The sequence below is a fragment of the Chanos chanos genome, chromosome 7 (genome assembly GCF_902362185.1).
Source record: "Chanos chanos chromosome 7, fChaCha1.1, whole genome shotgun sequence".
Lineage (NCBI taxonomy): Eukaryota > Metazoa > Chordata > Actinopteri > Gonorynchiformes > Chanidae > Chanos > Chanos chanos.
Window position 1 is genome coordinate 28,652,678 of NC_044501.1, and position 20,649 is coordinate 28,673,326.

The window sequence follows — 20,649 nt, forward strand, 5'->3', positions numbered from 1 at the left end:
ATATACGTCAAAATCTATACTATGTGTGGTTTCCACGGCTCTGTACTGTAGGTACTGTTGCACTGTTCACGTAAACAGTTAATGAAGATTTTTCACTCCTTAACCAAAAGAAGGCTCCATAGCTCTGTTATGTTCTGTAAACAGTGCTGTAAAAAATCATAAACAATAACTTTGAGGATGGTCATAGCTTTGGCCAATCACATTTCTCAGGTCTTTTAAAAGGCACTCAATTTTCACCAGTAGAATTGATGACACAATTTACAGACACATATCCTAACCAATCAAGGCTAGGATTTGTTTAAGACTAGCGCAGAGTAGGAGTGGTCATGGACAATAAATATATTTCCCCCCACATACTGGAGGCGGGGCAGTTACAGTGTTTTCGATTTAGCTGAAGCTTCTGGTTAAACCTGCATTGACGAACCTTAGCCAAAAATAGTGAGCATTATCGTGATCCTAATTAAAATAATTTTAGCACAATATAGAACTTTAATCGCCTGTTGATCAGGTCGCCTAACTTAAAGCGACTCTGATCTCGTCAAGAAGCCTTATTTTTGTCGTTCGTAAATCGATCAAATTAGGGGGATGCTGCAGTCGGAGTGTCGGAGACAATCGCAGGAATTTATGTCGCATTTAATTGGAAAAAGCAGTTTTTCCATAAACGCCATCGCAAGCAGAATATGTCAGTTTCGACCGAGTCATTTTGAAAGATACTGAATTTTGAACCTGCCAATATTTTAATATTTGCTCGCTGCAGTTAGCTAGCTACGGTAGCTGTCGACAAGAGAAAAGGTCGTTTTTCAATAGCAGCAGAATCCCATAAAGAGTCATTTTTGGCCTCTCCTCCAAATCGGGATAAGGGAAAAGTTGGTACGTGCAGGTCTGAGGCAAAGGTACAGCAACCCCAAGCTGCTTCGCGATTTCGTTTTTGGATCTCTATTTGATCAAGTGGACAATAGCCAAGAGGTAAGATGGGAGAGATGCCCCTCTAGCTAGTTGGCTAATATTTACTTGGCGACCCAAGTTAATTATCTTAAATGTAACCCAAATGAATCTTGTATCGTGTTTTAGGTGTTCACGATTAACTTTATGTCTGCGTCAGATGTGTTCGGTTTGTTTTTATGTTAACTGTAGCCAGTGTTAGCGATATCTACTCCAAACCAGGAAACTGATTTGGGTGGGGGCAGGGAGGGAATAAACTTATCGCTGCTTATATAGGTTAACGTTTGATAATATTTTTCTTGCCAGTTTCTCTTTACACTTTGTGACCATTATCTAATCAAAAACATGTAATTTAACACTGCACTGTCAACCAGACGACACAATTTAAACTCTGTATTGTTCATTTTTGTTTAATTAATCGCCAGTTTACAAATGAACGGACTTATCGTGGGTTCCATCATATATCATATGATTGTGGGGCATCAGTTTCGGGAGGTAGATTGTGTGACACACATCACGGAGAAGACCTTGAACAACTTGCCTTGTAAATAAGTAACCCAATAGTTATCTGGCTTTTTCCGTGTGTGCTAGGTGGGATTTCTCAAATGTTAGCTCTTAAGATAAGTGGAACTGGGCTGTAGAAGCAAATGGAACTTGGACGTTGTAGTCCATTTTGATTTATTAAAGAAAGAGCCAAAACAAATCGTGCTGTAACGAATTTCCTTATTATATTCATAAATATTTTATGTCTGTGCCTCTCCTTTCAGCAATGAAACTTCTGGAGAACTCAAGTTTCGAGGCTCTGAGCTCGCGGCTATGTGTTGAAACGGGAGACTCTCACATCCTTGGCAGGTATAGCTCGAGAGAGTGTTCCTTATTCCGAGCCAAAATACAGCTCAGCCCATACACCAAAAACAACTTCAAAACTACCTATTTTCCTCACACGATGTCTCCTTAACATTTTAAAATCATTTATCGATCTAAATAAACATCTTGGTGAAATATATACCTAAAGCATGAATGTGAGTTTTGTATGCCTGTACCTTGTCAATCTGTATACTTGAACTAGCTCTGTGTATGTTTATTTTTACAGTGCACTTTGTGCTGTACTTGGTATGTTTCGGGGGGGCATGAAACATTTTCACAAGTACTCACTGAACCAGATTATTTGCATCTAAAACATCCTGTCAGTCTTTTCTCTCTTTCTCTTTGTCACTCTCACTCTCTTACTCTCTCTGTCTCTCGGTAGTGTTTTGTGAGTACTGTTTGTACTTTTGATTGGCTGAGGAGGTTCTATTTTAGAAACCCTGATTAGCATGGTGTGTCTGCCCTGTCAGGACAAGCTTAAAAAGATATAGGCTAGCAGAAGAAAATTCTGGAACTCGTGCACATAGAACACAAATAAACATGTTTGTTTTCATTTTGCAGCTGCATAATGAGTAACACGCTTAGACACCTTCTTGCACTTTACAGAAGTGTTTCCGGAGACTTCCTGGAAACAAGAAAATAGCACAGAAACCTCACCACAACTCGGTCAAACAGTGAAGCCTGCTTAACGTCATACCAGATCGTACACACAGCAGACAGGCGTGGCATTTGCGCGTGAGCGTGTGTGTGTGTGTGTGCGCGCGCTCGTCAGTTCTCACAAATGTGTCTACGTGCAAAGTTCCTTCCAGACACCTGATAAGAAGTTGCAGCAATAGCAGAAAGCTGACTGGATACAGTGTATCCAGTGCTGCCTGCACTTTTCATTGTCAGTGATGAAATATACGCACTGACAGAACATTACTGTGTCGGCAGGCGTTACGTTAGACATAAGCTGCGTTTTTAAAGCAGTTCTTACTCAGCAAGTGTGTCTGTGTGTGTTTGTTTTTGTTAATTATGCAGCAGATTGTGGTGTAATGGCGAGTTGTAGGCGGTGTTGTACTGTTACTATGTATGTTATGTAAAGAAGAAGGGCTTAGTTTTCCAGAGCTACACACCCCCTTGGCCGTCACCTTGGCGACCCCAGAGCTGCTCTGTGACGCAGGGCTCAGTGTCCTTTAACACAGCGACAAAGTTATTCAGGGATGCAGCGATTGAGCGCCAATAGAAATATGCACACACATACACATGCACATGTATACACTAACACACACTCGCTGTCTCTCGCACTCATACACACACACACACACACACGCAAACACAGCTGAGTTCTGTTTAAGCTGCCAAGCTCAGTGGCATTTAACCCGCTCACTAGATTAAAACAGCAACAGTCACGACAGAGGGTGAGAGAGAGAGAGGGCTTAGCACAAAGTGATCAAGAGAACAACAAATGTTTTTTTTTCATGTGACAGAAACACTCCTGAACACAGCATTTAGAATGCAGATGTGAAACAAACGGGAATAAAAATACAGTAGATCATGCGACCTATCAATTTACCTACTTCTAGGGATAATGCACAAACCCTCGTAAACAGGTGTATGAGCCATTTGTATAGTGAGTTTAATTTTTGACTGGGCAGAAGGACTCAAACCTCTGCATCCAGCAGAAAGGACAGAGGTGAAGTTGAACACAGAATCCATGTGCATCCAGTTGGCTGGGTCAGACAGTAAGTCTGTCCTGTGTGAAGATGCGAGTTTATTTGTTTATGTGCTTTTCTCATTGAGCATTTTGAAAATAGCTTTCACACCCTTACGTTCATTCACACGTTGGCATTTACACACACACAGACAGATTTTTGTTTGTCTTTAATTCTGCACTTTCATTTACATTTTACCCAAGACACATAGTACATGTGGGGGTTTTAGGTCCAGTTTATCCACTGGTTTCTGTCTGTAAGGCTGTTTATGGAAAGTGGGCCACGGTGTTCTTTATCATATGACCCGTCTCTACGCACACACACACACACACACACACACACTGCTTTACCCTTGCCTTATAAATAACCCCATCTACTCTATGTCTTCCAATGCCAAAGACCGATATTGCACAACTGCTGTTCTTACATAACCCTGGAGGCCTAAAGATAAGCACACACACAGACACACACACACACACACAGACCCCTCTCCCCCGCCCCTTCTCCTGTCCCCTCCCCCACACTAATGACATTTTTGCCATACTTCCAAAAGGAGGACTTAAAAACAACACACTGAAAGTGTAAAAAAGAAAAAGAAACCAGGGCCCTCTAACCCTAAAGGACATCTTGGTGTTGTGCTGTTTGTTTGTTTGTTAGAGTGGCTGTGAGCAGGGAAAGGTTTATTTGTTTTTTGTCTCAACATTCAGACTCAGATGATCCGTTATACTTTTGGGGGTGTGTATTTGCTTTATTTCAGGGCCGTTACGTAATGTTATAGGCAAAGTTTAAGTATGTTTCTCAATATTTTTCGTGTTGAGACCAGGCTAAGTGTTGGCCTGAGGAAACATGCTAAAATATAAAGCACATGCTGAAACGTGCTAAAACATAAAGAAAAGTAAGAGCGCTTCTGACAGTGAGCTGCGGTGCTACAGATTAAGCGGAGCTGTTTATTTTAGGAGTTGAGGAGTTGAGTACTGAGTGTGCTAGGTCGTTTGTACACATTGAGATATCTAAATGGAACGGAGTAGCTGAGAGGAATTTAAAAAAAGGAGAAGTGAGTGGCAACTGAAGATTACAGGATGGGTTTTTTTTTTTAATCACTTTCTCCACCCTTTTTATAGCCGGTCCCCCGGTTTGATTTCGTCTGAACACAGAGCAGAGCTGAGAATCTTTGTCCAGTTTTTACTCTGTGCATTGTTTTGACTTCGTCTGCAAAGCGTGTATGGAATTGATGTATGAGTGTTTTGGTTTTTTCCCTGGGTCACGCTCGTCAACCTGCTCTCTCTCTCTCTCTCTCTCACACACACACACACACATATATACGCCATGAGGATAAACCACTCCCCAGATGACTTTGACCCTTGAGATAATGTGTGTGTTTGACAGTCACTAGTCTCATTGTTACAGGAAGGCTTCTGCTCACTGCATTTACACAATGAAGATAAAAACAAGTGGTGGAAATTAATACTTCATCGCTCTCTTTCTCTCTCTCTCTTTCTCTGTCCGTATGTCCGTATGTCTGTGTGTGTGTGTGTGTGTGTGTTTAGGATTGAGAGTTATTCGTGTAAGATGGCGGGAGATGACAAACACATGTTTAAGCAGTTCTGTCAGGAGGGAGAGCCACACATCCTGGAGGCTCTGTCCCCTCCCCAGTCCAGCAGTGCCCCCAGCCCAAACCTGTGAGTCTGCTCACAGACACACACATGCACGCATACAGTATTACACTTTCCACACACTTACACTCACAAGTCCAAATGACACTATGTTCACATGCTGTCTTACACAACACACACATGCATCTTTAAACCAGTAAAACACAATAGACACACACTCAGACATTCACTTGACGTTTATGACACCTTATGACATATGTCACACGCCCTGTTTGACCTTTGTCCACTGCCACGCCCTGTCTCATCCTTTGAATACACACACACACACACACACCTTACACACACAGAACATTCCCCTGTTACTGTTTTCAGCACAAATCTATCTCAGTCCCCTCTGGTAACATGAAACTAAACCCCCTCTTTCTGTTTTTCTTCTTTCTATTTTGCCTTTTCTGTCTTTCTCTCTCTCTCTCAGGCTTGGGAAGAGTGGAGAAGATGGAGAAAACCCACTGAGCGATAAATGCTGCAGGAAGACTCTCTTCTACCTCATCACCACGCTGAACGAGTCTTTCCGGCCCGACTATGACTTCAGCGCCGCCAGGGCCCACGAGTTCAGCCGCGAGCCTAGTCTGAACTGGGTCAGTGGGTCTGCCCGCCTCTGTCTTCACCTCACTCCCATACCCTCTCTTTCACACGCAAGAGCTTCTGTGTCCCTCAGGCCGACATGTACCACTGTATACCACAGTACCATATACGCAATATCAGATGAAAATATACAGTAGTTAAGATATCTCTGCCTTGATACTTCTTTAATAAAGCAGAAGGAAGTTTTAATCTGTATGTATTTTTGTCTAACTCAGGGGTTGGACATAAAATATTGATTTTGGTTACTGGAGATTTGTTTGCGTATCAGTCGCTCCACCTCGTAATGACGTTACAGGGGTGGAACTGTCAGTTGGAAACAGGATCCTGTTGGTCAATACTGTCCAGTAAAAATGTATCTAATCTCATCACTCAAATTAGAGCAGTGCTGTTGGCTTGAGTCTGTGTGTGTGTTTGCGTATGTTAATCTGGTATCTGCACCTTGGCGCCCCCAGGTGGCTAATGCAGTGAACAGCAGTCTGTACTCTGCTGTGGGCGAAGAGTTTAACACTTTGGGGCCTGACCTGTGGAACGCCATTGACCAGGAGATCAACTTGCAGAACTGCGACATCTACAGGTGAGTGTGATGTACTGCATACCAAGTCAAAACTGTCAGGTTTGTTTTCCTTTCCTGACTGTAAGACTGGGGACAAGTTGTAGTGTTTGACTTTGTCAATACTGTGCTTACTGATTAAGCAGAGAGGTTGTGATGTCTGTTGGATGTCTGAGTGTGTGACTCGAAGGGTTTTTCATAGTAAACAAGTTGGTTGCTTTTGTACAAAATCAGACTTGTGTTTGTTGTTATTTATACAGCTACAATCCAGATCTTGACTCAGATCCATTTGGTGAGGAGGGAAGTCTGTGGTCCTTTAACTATTTCTTTTACAACAAGAAACTCAAACGTATTGTTTTCTTCACCTGCCGCTCCGTCAGGTCAGTGTTAACTCTTCTCTCTCTCTGTCTCCCCCCTACACACACACACACACACATATATATATATGTGTATATGTAGCCTGAGGGCAAACCAGTCAGCCCAGAGGTCAGAACGCTGGGACCTATGTGATTGTAGTGTTTTGCATATCATGATGGATGATTTATTTGTTGTGTTTATTGTGTTTATTTGTTTCTCATTCGTCACGCCTTCTCTCCCTCGCAGCGTGCTGAGTGGTTACGGCCGCAGTTGCCTTGACAACGAGCTGGACATGGAGTTGGATGATGATGAGGAGGAGGTGGATGGTTTTACAGAGGACAGGTAGGGCCCACGCACACACGCACACACACACAGACACACACACACACACACACACACACAGACAGCAGTGTCCTGATCCGGAATGGCATCCCGACTGATTGGGTTTCTCTCTCTCTCTCTCTTTCAGGTACCCCAGAGCTCTGTGTGTCTAGCACTCTCTCTTTCTGTCTCAGGGACATCAGCCCAGGCCTCACCCCTGTCTCCATCTACATTTTTTCATTTCAACATTCTTTTCTTCAGCCTCCCTTTCCATCTGTGTTTTGTTTGACTCTATCGTCGCCTTGATGCCAGCTTAAGAAGAAGAAGAACAACAAAATATCCTAAAAAAAAAAAAAATGACTCAACTTCCTTCCATTGAATTTGTTGTTTGTTAGCGTGTTTCTTAGCCTTGATCAGCTGAACTGTGAAACAGTATGGATTCCATGTGGACATTTCGAAAATGCCAACAGGCTACTGAGTCCTGCAAAACCTTCTCTCCTCTTCAAAACCGGTGAAGAATTCTGATTGGAGGTTCTCCATAGACTTAAATGAGGATGAAAAGATTTTTTTTTTTTTACAGAAATACAGTGTGCCTATGGCTCATTCTGTCTTATGATGTCACAATGGACTCTGTGTTCTCCAAGGCAACATTCTCCAATACCAGCAAACAAAAGAAGCATCCAATCATGCACTGATGAACTGTTGTGTGGGCAGGACAAGAAGAGCCACTGTGATTGGTGGACTGCTGAACTGAGCGTTTTTATTTGCTCCCTATCTTCCAGTTTTACGCAGCAAATTCACTAGTGTTAATTTAAGTCTGAGAGTGTTTGTATGGTTCCACACTGGTATAGGTAACCATACAGAACTTAATTTACATCTGTGAATTTGTTGTGTATGGTGTGTTTTTGTTTTTAAATGCGATTAAGTTTTTTTTTGTTTTTTTGTTTTTTCAGTGTTGTTGTGTGAATCATACTTTTATGGTAGCGCTGAGTAGAGTCAACATGCCTGAACGCTCTAGCGGTGCATGTGTAAGAGAGAGAGCGGGCAGAGCAAAGCAATAAAAGAACTTGGATTTTGCAGCTAACATTTCTGTCTGTCAAGATTGAGCACAGCTTGCATACTGTGCTCATGCTAAACAATACCCCACTCTCCCTTGCCCAGTGATACCTTCTCCTCATCCTCGTTTTAACAGACTCTGTGAACGGGTATCTTTTTTCTTTGAATGTCCTCATAATCCAGCTGAGCCTTTCTTACCCCACCGCAGTAAAACTCTACTTCTGTGTAATTAAAGTTTGTGAAATATTGCTATTGCTTGTTAATTTTTCCCCCCAAAGAGTGTGATATTGTTAGAACTCTTCTGTACTTTCTGTAATTATCATATTCCTGGGGATTGATTTTAGATTTAGTGAGGGCTTGTAACAGAGTAGCTGTTTGTACTTACAGTGGCTATTTTACTGTCTTTGATTGAACTCTCGCACAGAAAGTAAGACAACCACGTTAGGAAGTGTTGGCTGCCACATTGTGTCTCTTTTGTTTCATTTACACTCAAAGCATTACCCCGTTTTTATGACTCGTTCACTCGCTTAACGATGGGTTTGAAGAGTTCAAGATGATGTTTGTGCATATTTCTGTGTGTTCACAGTTTGTTTTTCTTAAAACATTTCAGAATGGAGTAGGATGTACAGCATCCCTCCTTTCTCTCTCTTCCTCTCTCTCTCTATTTTAGGGACCTACCCTCTGTTCTCAAAAGCCTTGTTTTTATTTACATTGTTGTTGTTGTTGTTGTTGTTGTTGTTGTTGTGTGAACCCTTTTGATGAATAAAGTTTTTTGTGTGTGTTTGAGAAGAAGCATGGTTTCTGTTCTGTGTGTTTTCAACAAAGTTTGATATTAATTTTTAGTCCACATTTATTAATTTATATATCTATTGATATACTGGACATATTTATAAACTTAAAAAGGAATATTAAATGTTTAGAAAAAACATGTTCTGGAAGATACAATTTCAGTTTGAGCGAAACAAAAAAGTCTGTTAGTCTTCATAAAAAATGTTCATGAGGTTAATGGTAACAATGTGATCCTAAAAGAAAAACAAACGTATAACAAACACAGTGAAAACAACTTCATATCACATTGTCAATGTAGATCATTGTTCACTTATGTTTGCAGCTAGTTTTCATCCACCAGTAGATGTCAACAAAGTTTGTGCTAAAAACAACAGTCAACTGAGCAAAACAGAGAAACCGTCCACTGCCATGTTTATTTATGTATTTATTTATTTTCTGAATTTGTTGTCTGAAAGTTGAATATGGTTTTAGGGCTGCACTACCCTCTCTCCCCCAGTCTCTCTCTTTCTCTCTGTTTTCAACAGAATTTGATTTCGATTTTGTTCCGCATAGGTTTATCAAGGTTATACCGGATGTATTCGTGAACTGAAAAAGGAAGATTAAATGTTTAGAAATCGAAAAATATTTTCCTAAAGATATTTTCTTTAGGAAAAGTTTGAAGAATACAAAAAAGTCTGTTAGTCTTATAAAACATGTGCATGAGGTTAATGGTAACAATCAATATGATCCTGAAAGAAAACTCAACATATAAGAATAAGTCAACATATCATGGATTATACTTAAGCCCCAGACGGAGTGATTACAAAGTATGAGGAGCACCCCCCCCCCCCCCCCCCCCAACTATGTACCGCTTACGTCCACAATATATGTTATTTTTCCATGAAATAAGTAAGCTGCCATCTCTCTCTCTCTCATACTGCAGTCCCAAAAAGGCAGGTGAAATACATGTGAAAGGTCCAGAGCATGCAATGCTCAAGTAAGGAGGAAATAAACAAACAAAAACATTTACATAGGAATATATAGGTATGTGGCTAAGGGTGACGACTGCATCCTAGCTGGAATCTTCCACTTCACGAATCATGACACCTGGACCGTCCTCTGTGAATGAGGTTTTCCATTCGTCCACGTTTTCCCCTCTAGACAATAAATTAAACAAATTGATTTAATTCAGTAGGGGTAGAAGTGTATCATGAATACATGGATACTAGTAATTAACAGCAACTGTTAAATGTAGCAATGTAGCATGTGTATTAGCAATGCATTCTGGAAAGTGGTGTTTTGGGGGTAAATTTACTTAATACTAAATCCGATGATCAAATCTCAGCATCCGGCTTTCTCTGACCCCCTTGTTCTCTCTCCGCAGTATTTTTCCGAGACTTATCCCTTAAAGTCAAATAATCATTGAATACTGTGTCTCCTCCTCATGAGTAAGCTTTATGCTCAGAGCTTATGGTCCTCATGTCTACAGCTTCTTTTCCATTATCTCTCTCCATCTTCTTCCCATCCTCTCTTTCTTTATCAGCGTTACTGTGCTCCGCTGGCCCTCCGTCAGAAATAGCTGACTTCACATGAACACAGTCAGACAGACCAGCATCCTCCTGGTCTCCTGCCTTTCTATGCCTTCTTAATGGATGTTCCTCAATGAGAGTGGTCTTTTGCATAAACCCGCCCCCTGATACAGTCCATTGGAGGGCGCGTCCATGAGTTAAAGTCAGATTGGTCCAGAGCAGCAGAGCCAGTGTCGGAATCCAGGGTGCTCGATAGACAAGGATAACATGCACCCAGCAAAAATGCCCAGATCCGCCACACCCTTGGATAACCACAACTGAACAAAACAGGAAAGTACATCTTTGTAACTGAAAACCCAACACTGCGACGACTAGTCTAGATAGTTATTACCATTACCGAAAAGATGACTAAAGACATAGAAGTTACTGTGTGCTATTGTAAGATTCAAACAATTTCACTTTCAAAAAATTTCTTGTCAAATGTCAGTTTGGCTTACTGCTAAAATAATTTGATGAGGTAAGAAAAGATTTTAATATTGCTAATGATATTCACTCACCACCAATTTGATAGCTGTATGCCAGCCTATCATGTGGAATGTTCCTGAAGTTTTCCCAGATTTGAGAACTTTGAATAGTTTTATCTGACACGACTGTCGCCTGTATCCAATCTGATTGGTCTAGCTGTTCCTTACTGTTCAGCTTCTCACTCTTCAAAAGTATAATTTTCTCTTGTTTGACCTTGTCTTCATCATGCTTTGGCTCGGTTTTCCCCTTCTGTTCTATTCGTTGTTTATTCTCTTCATCACGTCATCGCTATCCTGAAGCTCCTCACAGCTCCTTGTGTCTCCCTCTAATGGCTGGTTCAAGCCGTCACAGTGTTCAGTTAAACCAGAATATTCTTCTGATTCCACTCTCTGTCCAGCCTCAAACGCTTTTGCCCTCTGTTTGGTGAGCTCAGGCTAGTCCTTTAGTTGTGAAATCTTTTGCTCCTTTTTTTGGCTCCTTAAACAGGGGTTCTTTCTCCTGATCCCCATTTTTCTGTAATTCCACATTTTTTTCTCTCAGTTCAGCCTCACCACCATCCTTCCGTTGTTCTCCTCCAAAATCCCTTATTCCAAGGCTTCTGTCTTCCGTCAAAATCGGAAAGGCCTCTTCTGTTAGCTCCTCTGGAGGAAGCCAAAGGTGTCGTCTGACCTCATTGAGTTCAGACTCACTCTCAGTCTGCTTTTGTGCTTGTTGCTTTTGTCAGCTGCTCTGTGTAGTCATGTTTACAGACTTGGAAACACTCGCCACCATTTTCCAGCACCATCTGATCAATCTTGACCACCAGCTCCTTCGCTTGTGCGGTCAGCCTTTTCTAGGTGGCTGATGGCATGATAATTTCCCTCACATTTTGTCTTCACTAGGGCTTGGAGAGCTTTCCTATTCTTCATAAAGTGTCTGTCTAAACCTCTTCGACCTAGGAGCTCAGCTCTGGTAAATAGGAGTATGACGTGCCTCCAGATATTGTCATAAGATACGTCCTCCAGTCATCTTGTTACCTTCTGGTTACTCTCAGTCTTGGCTAACAGGAAGGGTCAAGAGGAGGGCATGTGGACCGTGGCGTGTGCCCCAGGAGACAATGTTGCAGGCCCTCCTCAGAATTCAGGGAGGAACATCTGGGGAGCATCCTGGTTCCTAGCCGGTAGTGTCCACCACAGTAATTTTTCTGCCCTCCACCTCTCCTTGTCCTTGTTTCATGGCATCTTCATGGCCACTCACGGAAAATTCGGTTCTGCCAAGGATGGTGTTTCCTACTGAACTTTTCCCATTTTTTTCATAGTGAGGAGCGCATTAATATTGGCAGTTATATTTTAGAATCACGAGTATTTAGAGGGAAATATTACCATTGGCAAAACATCCGGAACAGATGAAGGCGCACTTTTAGGCTTTGTTCACACTGTAAGTCCAAATTCGATTTATATGCATATACGAAAGGAATCCGATCATACGTAGCAAGTCTGAACAGCCAAAAATCACATGAGATGCAATTTTTACAAATCCGTTTCAAACCACATTCGTATGTGGTTTGTAAACCGATTCAAATCGCATTTTGCAAATCCGTTTAGGACTGCTCTGATCGGATTTCAAGTGTTTTGCGACGTTTGCGACTTTTGAGGCCATGTAAAGTTCATGTGTACATCACATGCACAGGAAACATGCGAGTTTGGTAGCGGTGGGAACCACTGATGAGCCGTTGTAGGTCGTTGGACAGTGATTGCGGGGAACGACTGCACGAAAGCCTCTGACCATCCCTGACGCTATCTCAGTACTTTTATAAAACTTGCGCCGCGGCTCCACATTGCCATGTCGTAAATAAGCAAAGCCCATTTCATTACCCTCCACTTTAGTTTGTGTATATCAGCTACTTCTACTTTCAGGCGCAATGTCATTACTATAGCAACCAGTGTGGATAAGACCGAAATGATTATAGCCACCCGGACACACAGATCGGATCCGATCACTTGCAATAGCCTATAGGCTATAATGCGAGCAGTCAGTCAGGAAGATCGGATTCAGTTCGGATATGCAAAAAATCGCATTTGGACAGACAGTGCGAACCTAGCTTTAGATGAATCTGTCCGCATGAATGATTTTAGTAGTACAGGAAGTTTTAGAGGTTGAGAAAACCTGAGGACCTGAGAAAACTCCACCGATGAGTCCTACCAAGCGTGTCTCCTGAGTGGCGGATGGGGAAACCCCTTGAGGAGGCAGTCTTCGGGCTGCTCTGAATTATAATAATGAGCTGTAGGCAAATCCCCCAGCCTTGATGGCATCCAAACAGCCAGTGGCTGTCCAACAACTTGACTGGTCCCCTCATGGTCAGGATCAGACTGGGCAAGGGATTTTCCGTGTACAATATTGCAAATTAACATCTCATGGAGACATTTAGGTTCTGGTAGAAGATCCCCTGTAATAGGCTGCGCATTAAGCATACACTGCATTTTAATTTTTTAGTATAGGCCTACGTATGAATGAATGAATGAATGAATCAATCAATCAATCAATCAATCAATCAATCAATCAATCAATAAGGTAGAAATGTGAAATAATGTATTCGCGGTAAAATGATATTAACATTATAGCCTAGCAGCACATCCGTTCTATTTTTGATGCGTTTATTCCAATATGTTTACGATAGAAAGTCGGCAACGCATAAATAGGCCAAACAAGCTTCAGAAAACTGACTGGAAGTATGTCTCGACTGGTAGTGTAAAGCCTGAATACAGCTGGCAAACGATTAGCATAAAATTTACAGACGTTGTTGATGTCTCTGTCTATTCATATTATACTGGAAACAGCAGGCCTACCCTCCCATCTTCGAAAATTACTCTCTTTCATCTTTAGTAGGAAATATATAGCCTACTCAACAAGTAGGCTATCAAACGGTTAAAAAAAAATCAGCGAAATTTACAGAATACACCTTATAACAGAATTTTTTTAATGAAACTGAAGTGTTGGCATGCATGACCATCTCCCCAGTGAGTTGTTTCTCTTGTTTAAATCTTAAGTTGATACCTTTCTACTGGTCTAGGCGAGGTAACATTATATTAGTATTACTGTGTGTCTGCCCTGCGATGGACTGGCGACCCGTCCAGGGTGTTTCCCCACCTTTCGCCTTATGAGCGGTGGGATAGGCTCCACCACCCCCCGCGACCCTAATCAGGATAAGCGGCTTAGATAATGAGTGAGAGTGAGTGTAGAATAACACATACGTCTTACGTTTGATGCGTTTATTCCAAAATGTTTCCGACAGCATTCGCCAACGCAGGAATATGCCTAACAGACGGAAATCTCATCAGAATGTCAGAAATCTTACAGAATACGTCTGATAAGAGATATTTTTATGGAAACAGAAGTGTTTATGTGGAGGATCGTTTTGGCAATGAGTTATTTCTCTGGTTTGGTCCGCTCAAAACCAAGTTAACCACCATTTCCACTCATGTGTATTCGTTTTTGGAGATTTAGGGGAAATTCAGCTCAAAACACAGTTTTTTCAAAAAACAATTTTATTTATTTCGAAGGATTTTCTCCCTTATCATGCGTTTTTCCTGCAGCCCTTCTCATTTCTCGCTATAGGCCTACATATCTTTGCCTTAGCGTCAACTCCTGTTCCACAAAAACCACGCAACAATAGCTGTCGCAGGGGAAAACAAACAAACAAACAAACAAACATGATGCATATTTTACCGTTTTATTGACTTCAAAACTAACCTTAAACTAACCCTGTCTAATCAGACTTGAAAACAACAGATGCGCGAAACCATTTGTCATAATCCAATTGCAATTTTGTCTGGTTAAAAGTGTTTTTTCTTAATATTAGCCGAAAATAACCTCCTGGATATAATGATCCTCAATGGCAATGACTTTTTAAGGTTAAACCCGTTGACGTCTCCTTGTTTGCGCCGGGATTAACAGAGAGGATAACCTTCAGACTGGAATCTGGATATGCAGTTCTCATATTCATCACGTGTGTGACAGTGTGGTCACACTTCAGCCGACATCCATGTGTACCCATCAATTAGGCACAGGCAGTTAGGCTGGCACAGACCGCATTTTACTGGAGGCAAAGGCCTGGAATTTGGGTCTCGTTGCTGTCTGATATTTTTAATTCCAATCATTGAGTACTTTTTATTTTACAACTCTAAAAGCATGGCCTACATACTGACCCTGGCCAATAGCAAATTGTCGTTTATAAATGCAGCAGTGTTTTAAATTAGACCCACTAAAAGATCTTGTGATGTGACCTAAGTGGAGGGTGGAGCACAAGCGCAGCTGGTCCAGATTTTGAGGGGTATTAAGTCGAGAAGTTAATGCTCTGACGGTAAAATCCGAAACAATGTTTATCACTCTGTTGCGCCTTTCAGATTTGTTCTATAAACTTTCTCTGCCGGAGACAGACCGAGTGGCATTTTCTCAGTAGACTACTAGGCTACTAAGAAAACATGTTTACGGTTGTCAATAACGGAGGCGCAGTACGAAGGGGACAGAGCATGACGACAGAGGGTGATGAATGAAGGACGGTGTTTTGCCACTGACAGAATTTCACAAATTCTTTGAGCACCTGGTCTTCAGTACGACGGGAATGCAAAAATCACAGCACCTGTTAGGCAATCGATTTGTTGAACTTTCAGAACGAGTGGAACATTAGGAACGGTTAAATCTGTAGGTCGGCGGATGGGATGTTGAGAACTCTTGCTGACACAATCAGTTCACATAGTTCAGGTCTCGTATGAACAGCCGTTTAGTACGGCAGCAAATTGTCACTCCTACCAACTGATGACAGTTTGACGCATTTTATCGGCGTCATCAAGAAGCATCGGAGTATATTTACAAACAGCGAGCGATATCATAAGAGCAGAATGCCTGTATTTCTACAACTTAGCTGGATGTAACATCGAAAAATGTTTCAATTAGAGGACTGATATGATAGGTTACAGTCTGAAATTGACAGCCAGTTAACTGTGTAATTTATGCGATTTAGATGCTAGGGGTATCTCATCCTTCTTACGGTGGCTTCGCGTGTCCCCACCGGGCAGTCTTTGACAATTTATCAGTGTAATGTAGATCGTTTGACCATATTAAAGTCTTTTTTTAGTTTTACAAGATAATTAAAACAACCGCGACGTTTCGGGTTACTGCCACGTCTTGGCTTCGCTTCAAGATTTAGTCAGCTTTGCGTTATGGAGAACATTTGACGTTAGCAAGCTAACTACGTTAACTTTCAGTGTCTGCGAGGATTCGTCGTGGGATACACGGAGGAAACAGGTATGTAAGCCAGTACCTCTTTTATCAGCACCTGTTGAACTTTGTTGGATGATTTTCTACTATAGTGACTGATTTCATTGTTTGTCATGTTTTCAGTAACAGCGTTTACAAGCTAAGATGGTACACTCCCTGGTAAACCTGTGTGCACGGGAGGTTGTAAGTGACCACAGTACGTCCTCATGTTGGCTGAGTTGTGTACCGAGAGAGCTGTATCGACCGCTCTTGGAAGCAGCTTTCACCTACTGTCGACCGCTAGCTGTCGGAGAACTGGTGCAAAGATGGCCCGAGAGGACATTGAGAGTAGGGGGCAAGAGAAAACTTGGCCAGAGACCCCCAAACCGCTTGTGTGTCCAGGCACTTTTCCTGGCTCTCGTGCGTGGGCTGGGTGACAAGAGGTAAATGATTTAATTGTTATGAAGGGACGCATCACGAGTTATGTTTGATACGCTTGAATTGTTGTCGCGATCCCTATTAGAGTCGGTGACAAAAGCCAATAAGGTCAGGGCAGTGCAATGTTATGTACAGAATTCAGCTTTATTATTGCAATAACAAGTATCGCTTTCGCCTGGCAAACCTGGCTGCCATCGAATGATGTATGGTAGACTATAAATATAGTGGATATGATTGATGTGTGCGCTTAACCGGGGCATAGGGTCGTCAGTTAGCGCCACTATATAGATGGTGACAAAATGCTTGACTGCTATTATTATACGAGTTGGTACGTCTCTTAAAACACAACATATAACTTACTGTCCTGAAAGTGAATGACTTTGCTTTTCATGGTCTGCAAACAAACAAAAGAAAAAATATATATTAATTTCTTTTTGAACACCCCTATTTTCTTTTCTTTTCCACATCTCCTGCCCACCCTTCTCTCTCCCCTCCTCACCTTTGCTCCTCCTTACCCTGTTTCTCCCTCTCCTCAGTGATGCTTTGCTTTCCAGCCCACATTTATCTTTGAGTCTTTGGTTATCATGGTATATTATTGGTTTTCTTAATTTAATGAATGTTTCCATAGAAATTTTTTCAAAACGCTTCTCTCTCTCTCTCCCTCTCTCTCTCTCCCTCTCTGTGCATGTGTGTGTGTGTGTGTGTGTGTGTCTCAGGTGCGGCCTGCAGCTGTTGGACCTGTGTGGGTTGCAGTGTGAAGACGGTAAATTGGAGGACTCCATGGGTGGCTGGTCGCTGACTGTGGCCCTCTGCTCCACAGTGCTGCAGGCCAGAGCTGGGGCTCCCAGGAGCCGCAGGAGAGAAGTTGAGCGTGAAAGAAAGAGAGGCTTGCAGTTGGAAAGAGAGAGGAGAGACGGAGTGGTGAAACGTGGATGGGGCCAAGAGGCCAACGGAGAGGTCGAAGAAGAGAAGATGGATTGCAAGAGTGACGGAGGAGGAGAGGAGTTCTCGGGGTGCGAGGGAGTGATCCGAGCAGACAGCGACCTGATAAAAGGGGTGAGGAGGAGGATGGAGCTGCAGAGGAGGAAGGCTTTGTCAGAGGCGAAGACCGGTAGCTCTCCAAATGTCTCTCCTTCAGACCAAGACTGGGAGCAGGTGACACTGGTGAGCGTCAGGGCCGACCTGTTCGTCAACGCCCGCTCTTGGGAGCGTGTTCGGGTGGCGCTTAGCACCCCTGGCCCCCTTAAGCTCCACTGCCGGTATCTCCGTGTGGAGGAACTCCAGGCTGCTTCTATAGCCTCTCTGCTGAGCCTCCTGCCTGAAGAGGGGCTTCTGGGTCTGGACATTCGTTATTCAAGCCTGGGGGTTGAGGGCCTGGCCCTGCTGCTGCCAGTGTTAGCCCGTTTCCCTCAGCTCCATTCACTAAGATTGCATTACTGTAATCTGGACTTGCAGCGTGCTCAGCCCGGCCAGGAGGGGGCGCTGCAGGATATGTGTAACGGTCTTAGCAAACTGAAGAGCCTTAGGAAACTGAGCCTCACGGCACTGAGATTGCCAGGACACCTGCGGATGGTGCTCAGGTACACACACACACACACACACAAACACACATACACACACACACTAGGGATTGCACGAGTGCATAATTTTACAACTCGAGTACTCAGTGCCGGGGTGGGGTGGGGGCTGCATCAATGAAAAGACTATGCAGCTATTATGCAGTTGGTCCCTGTGCGTAAGGCAAAGCATAAAATTAACGATATGATATGAAGATAACACTTGGTCTTACTTTACAAAGTGGTGAAGTATGGATGATACCGATGATATTTTAATGTTATTGTTACCAACATTCTACAGTCGCCCAAGATAGAAAGTTCAGTCAACAAAGCGTGTTGTGCACACTATAGTGGATTAAACCCGGGTAAATTTGAAAACGTATAATTATTTCTCCGTTAAATGTTCTTATTGTGTTTAGATATAGTGGCTGGTTTTTTGCCTGGTCATCGTTAGTAAGCCTAACCGACTTAAAAATGAAATTAGTCATATTTGCTTGTGTCTACTTTTTAACAACATTAATTTGTTTAGCTCTGTTAGTAGCCTAGTTCATTATATGACAGACTCGATGTTAGAGCCATCCTTGAGAAATCCGTCCACAACTCACAACTCACATGTTGCACGTTTATTTCATCACAACGACAGTTGGGAAAGAAAATTTGCACAGTGAAATACAATAATAAAGCAAACAAACAATCGATTCACCCTTTTATGCTGTCACCACTGAGTACTCAACGATAATGTAGAAACTTGAGAATTGATGTAACTGCTCGAGTATTCGAATGCTCGAGTACTCTATGCAACCCCTAACACACACACACACACACACACACACACACACGTATGTACACTTATGTGTAGTGATCAGGTAAGAACAATAAACACACGCTCTCACAATAACTGTAGTCAACTACACTTCCTGCTCTACTGTGAACAGACACACACACACAGGTGCATACAGACTGAGATTCACACCGACACACTTCTGCTTGTTCATAAATAACTGCATTACATATGCTACTCAGCACAGATAGGTGCTATTATACATATATATATTTGTGTTAAGTTCTTGTAATTGTCCTACCCAGCGGTCTAACTAACTGTTCATCTCTCTCTTCCCCCCCCCCCTCTCTTTCCTTCTTACAGTTCTCTCTCTCAGCCTCTGGAGGTGCTGGAGCTGCCTTACCTGAGCCTGACCCCGGCCGACCTGGCCTATCTCTCCTGCAGCCCGCACGCCTCCTCCCTGCAGGAGCTGGACCTGAGTGAGAACAAGCTGGACGAGGCCTCCTTGCCCTCTCTGCGCCGTCTGCTCTCCCAGGCTGAGGGCACCTTGACCCAGCTCTCCCTGTGCGGCTGCGGCCTGTCGGACGAATCCCTGGGCGCCCTGCTGCCTTCTCTGGGTTGCTGTCGGGCCTTACGGAGCCTCAGACTTTCCCTGAACCCTCTCTCCCAGATGGCAGTGCTTTCTCTGGGCAGGGTGGCAGCGGGAATCCCTTCGTTGCGTCTCCTGCTCTACCCAAACCCCCTGGAGGAGTATGAGCCGGGTTTACCTCCCGTGCCGTCCAGCGCTCAGCTGTTGGACTGGCCTCTGATGGAGGACCCTGAGGTCAGAAAGTCCACGCTGATGCTTCTGGAAGAAGCGTTGGCTTTACGAGGACGCACGCATGACCTTACTTTGACCTCTGACCTACTCAATTATAACACAGACCTGATTCTGGATGATTAGTGTGTGTGTGTTTAAAGGAGTTGTAATGCAGTTTTTTAGATGATGGCACTGAATAAGAGAAGCTTTACCTCAGGGTTTCTCACCTATACTCCTGAAACTCTGGTCAAGTCTTACTGGTTTTCAACCAAAACCTGGTCTTAGAACTGTCTAAAGATCACATATTCCCAGGAAAAAAACCAAACAAACAAACCAAAAAAACCAAGTCACTGATTTTGAAACGAGGGCAGAAACCATCTCCAGACTTCAGACCTCTACAGCCGGCTCTGTGGTGCACTGGGCGGTGTCTTAGTGAGGATCTGTTCGGGGACAAAGTGCTTTGAGTGCTCTCACCATTACAATCCATTATAAGAAGTGCCTGACTGTCCCCACAGTGCCAAATGTCCCCTCCATGTCTGTGACTTTTTATTACACTCTTCCTTTCCTTTCCCATGTGTGATTTGTAGCAAAATGAAGGTTATCTATGTAACCTAAGCTAATGTTGCTTGTTTTTTTTTGCCTTGTTAAATTCTGTCCAGGGCAGTGATTTGCCTTGGCACAGACCTGACATAGATCTGGGCACCAGAACATCACTCATGTTATTTTAAGTGTCACCACATGACTGAATTTTATACGTTGCACTTTTAAACTCATTAAGATATCTGTCTCTAAAGAGCAGTTTCAACCTGCTGGCTTAAATATACTTTAGTCTTGATTTTTTTTTTTTGGGGGTTAAAGAAACAAAGGTTTTGTGTGGCTGTTTTCCAAGTAACTTTAGTTTGATGCGGTTCACAGTGAATGTAAAAGCCTTAAATACACTATCTTATACATATCGCTGTTCACTGTGGACACA

At 42.8% G+C, this 20,649-nt stretch overlaps 2 protein-coding genes across 2 annotated transcripts; both read left to right on the forward strand.

Annotated features, from left to right (window-relative positions):
• The first annotated feature begins 387 nt into the window (after positions 1-387).
• Positions 388-8,806, forward strand: maf1b (MAF1 homolog, negative regulator of RNA polymerase III b). Its single transcript, XM_030779793.1, has 8 exons — positions 388-966; positions 1,710-1,794; positions 5,051-5,182; positions 5,592-5,754; positions 6,214-6,335; positions 6,572-6,691; positions 6,915-7,010; positions 7,138-8,806. The coding sequence occupies exons 2-8, from the start codon at positions 1,712-1,714 to the stop codon at positions 7,160-7,162; spliced, it is 741 nt and encodes a 246-aa protein (XP_030635653.1). The 5' UTR covers positions 388-966; positions 1,710-1,711; the 3' UTR covers positions 7,163-8,806.
• A 7,461-nt stretch (positions 8,807-16,267) lies between these two features.
• On the forward strand, positions 16,268-19,820 carry LOC115817539 (leucine-rich repeat-containing protein 14). The gene is made up of 3 exons (XM_030780864.1): positions 16,268-16,545; positions 17,257-18,120; positions 19,241-19,820. Exons 1-3 carry the CDS (start codon positions 16,268-16,270, stop codon positions 19,818-19,820), a joined length of 1,722 nt encoding a protein of 573 aa, XP_030636724.1.
• The last annotated feature ends 829 nt before the right edge of the window (positions 19,821-20,649 follow it).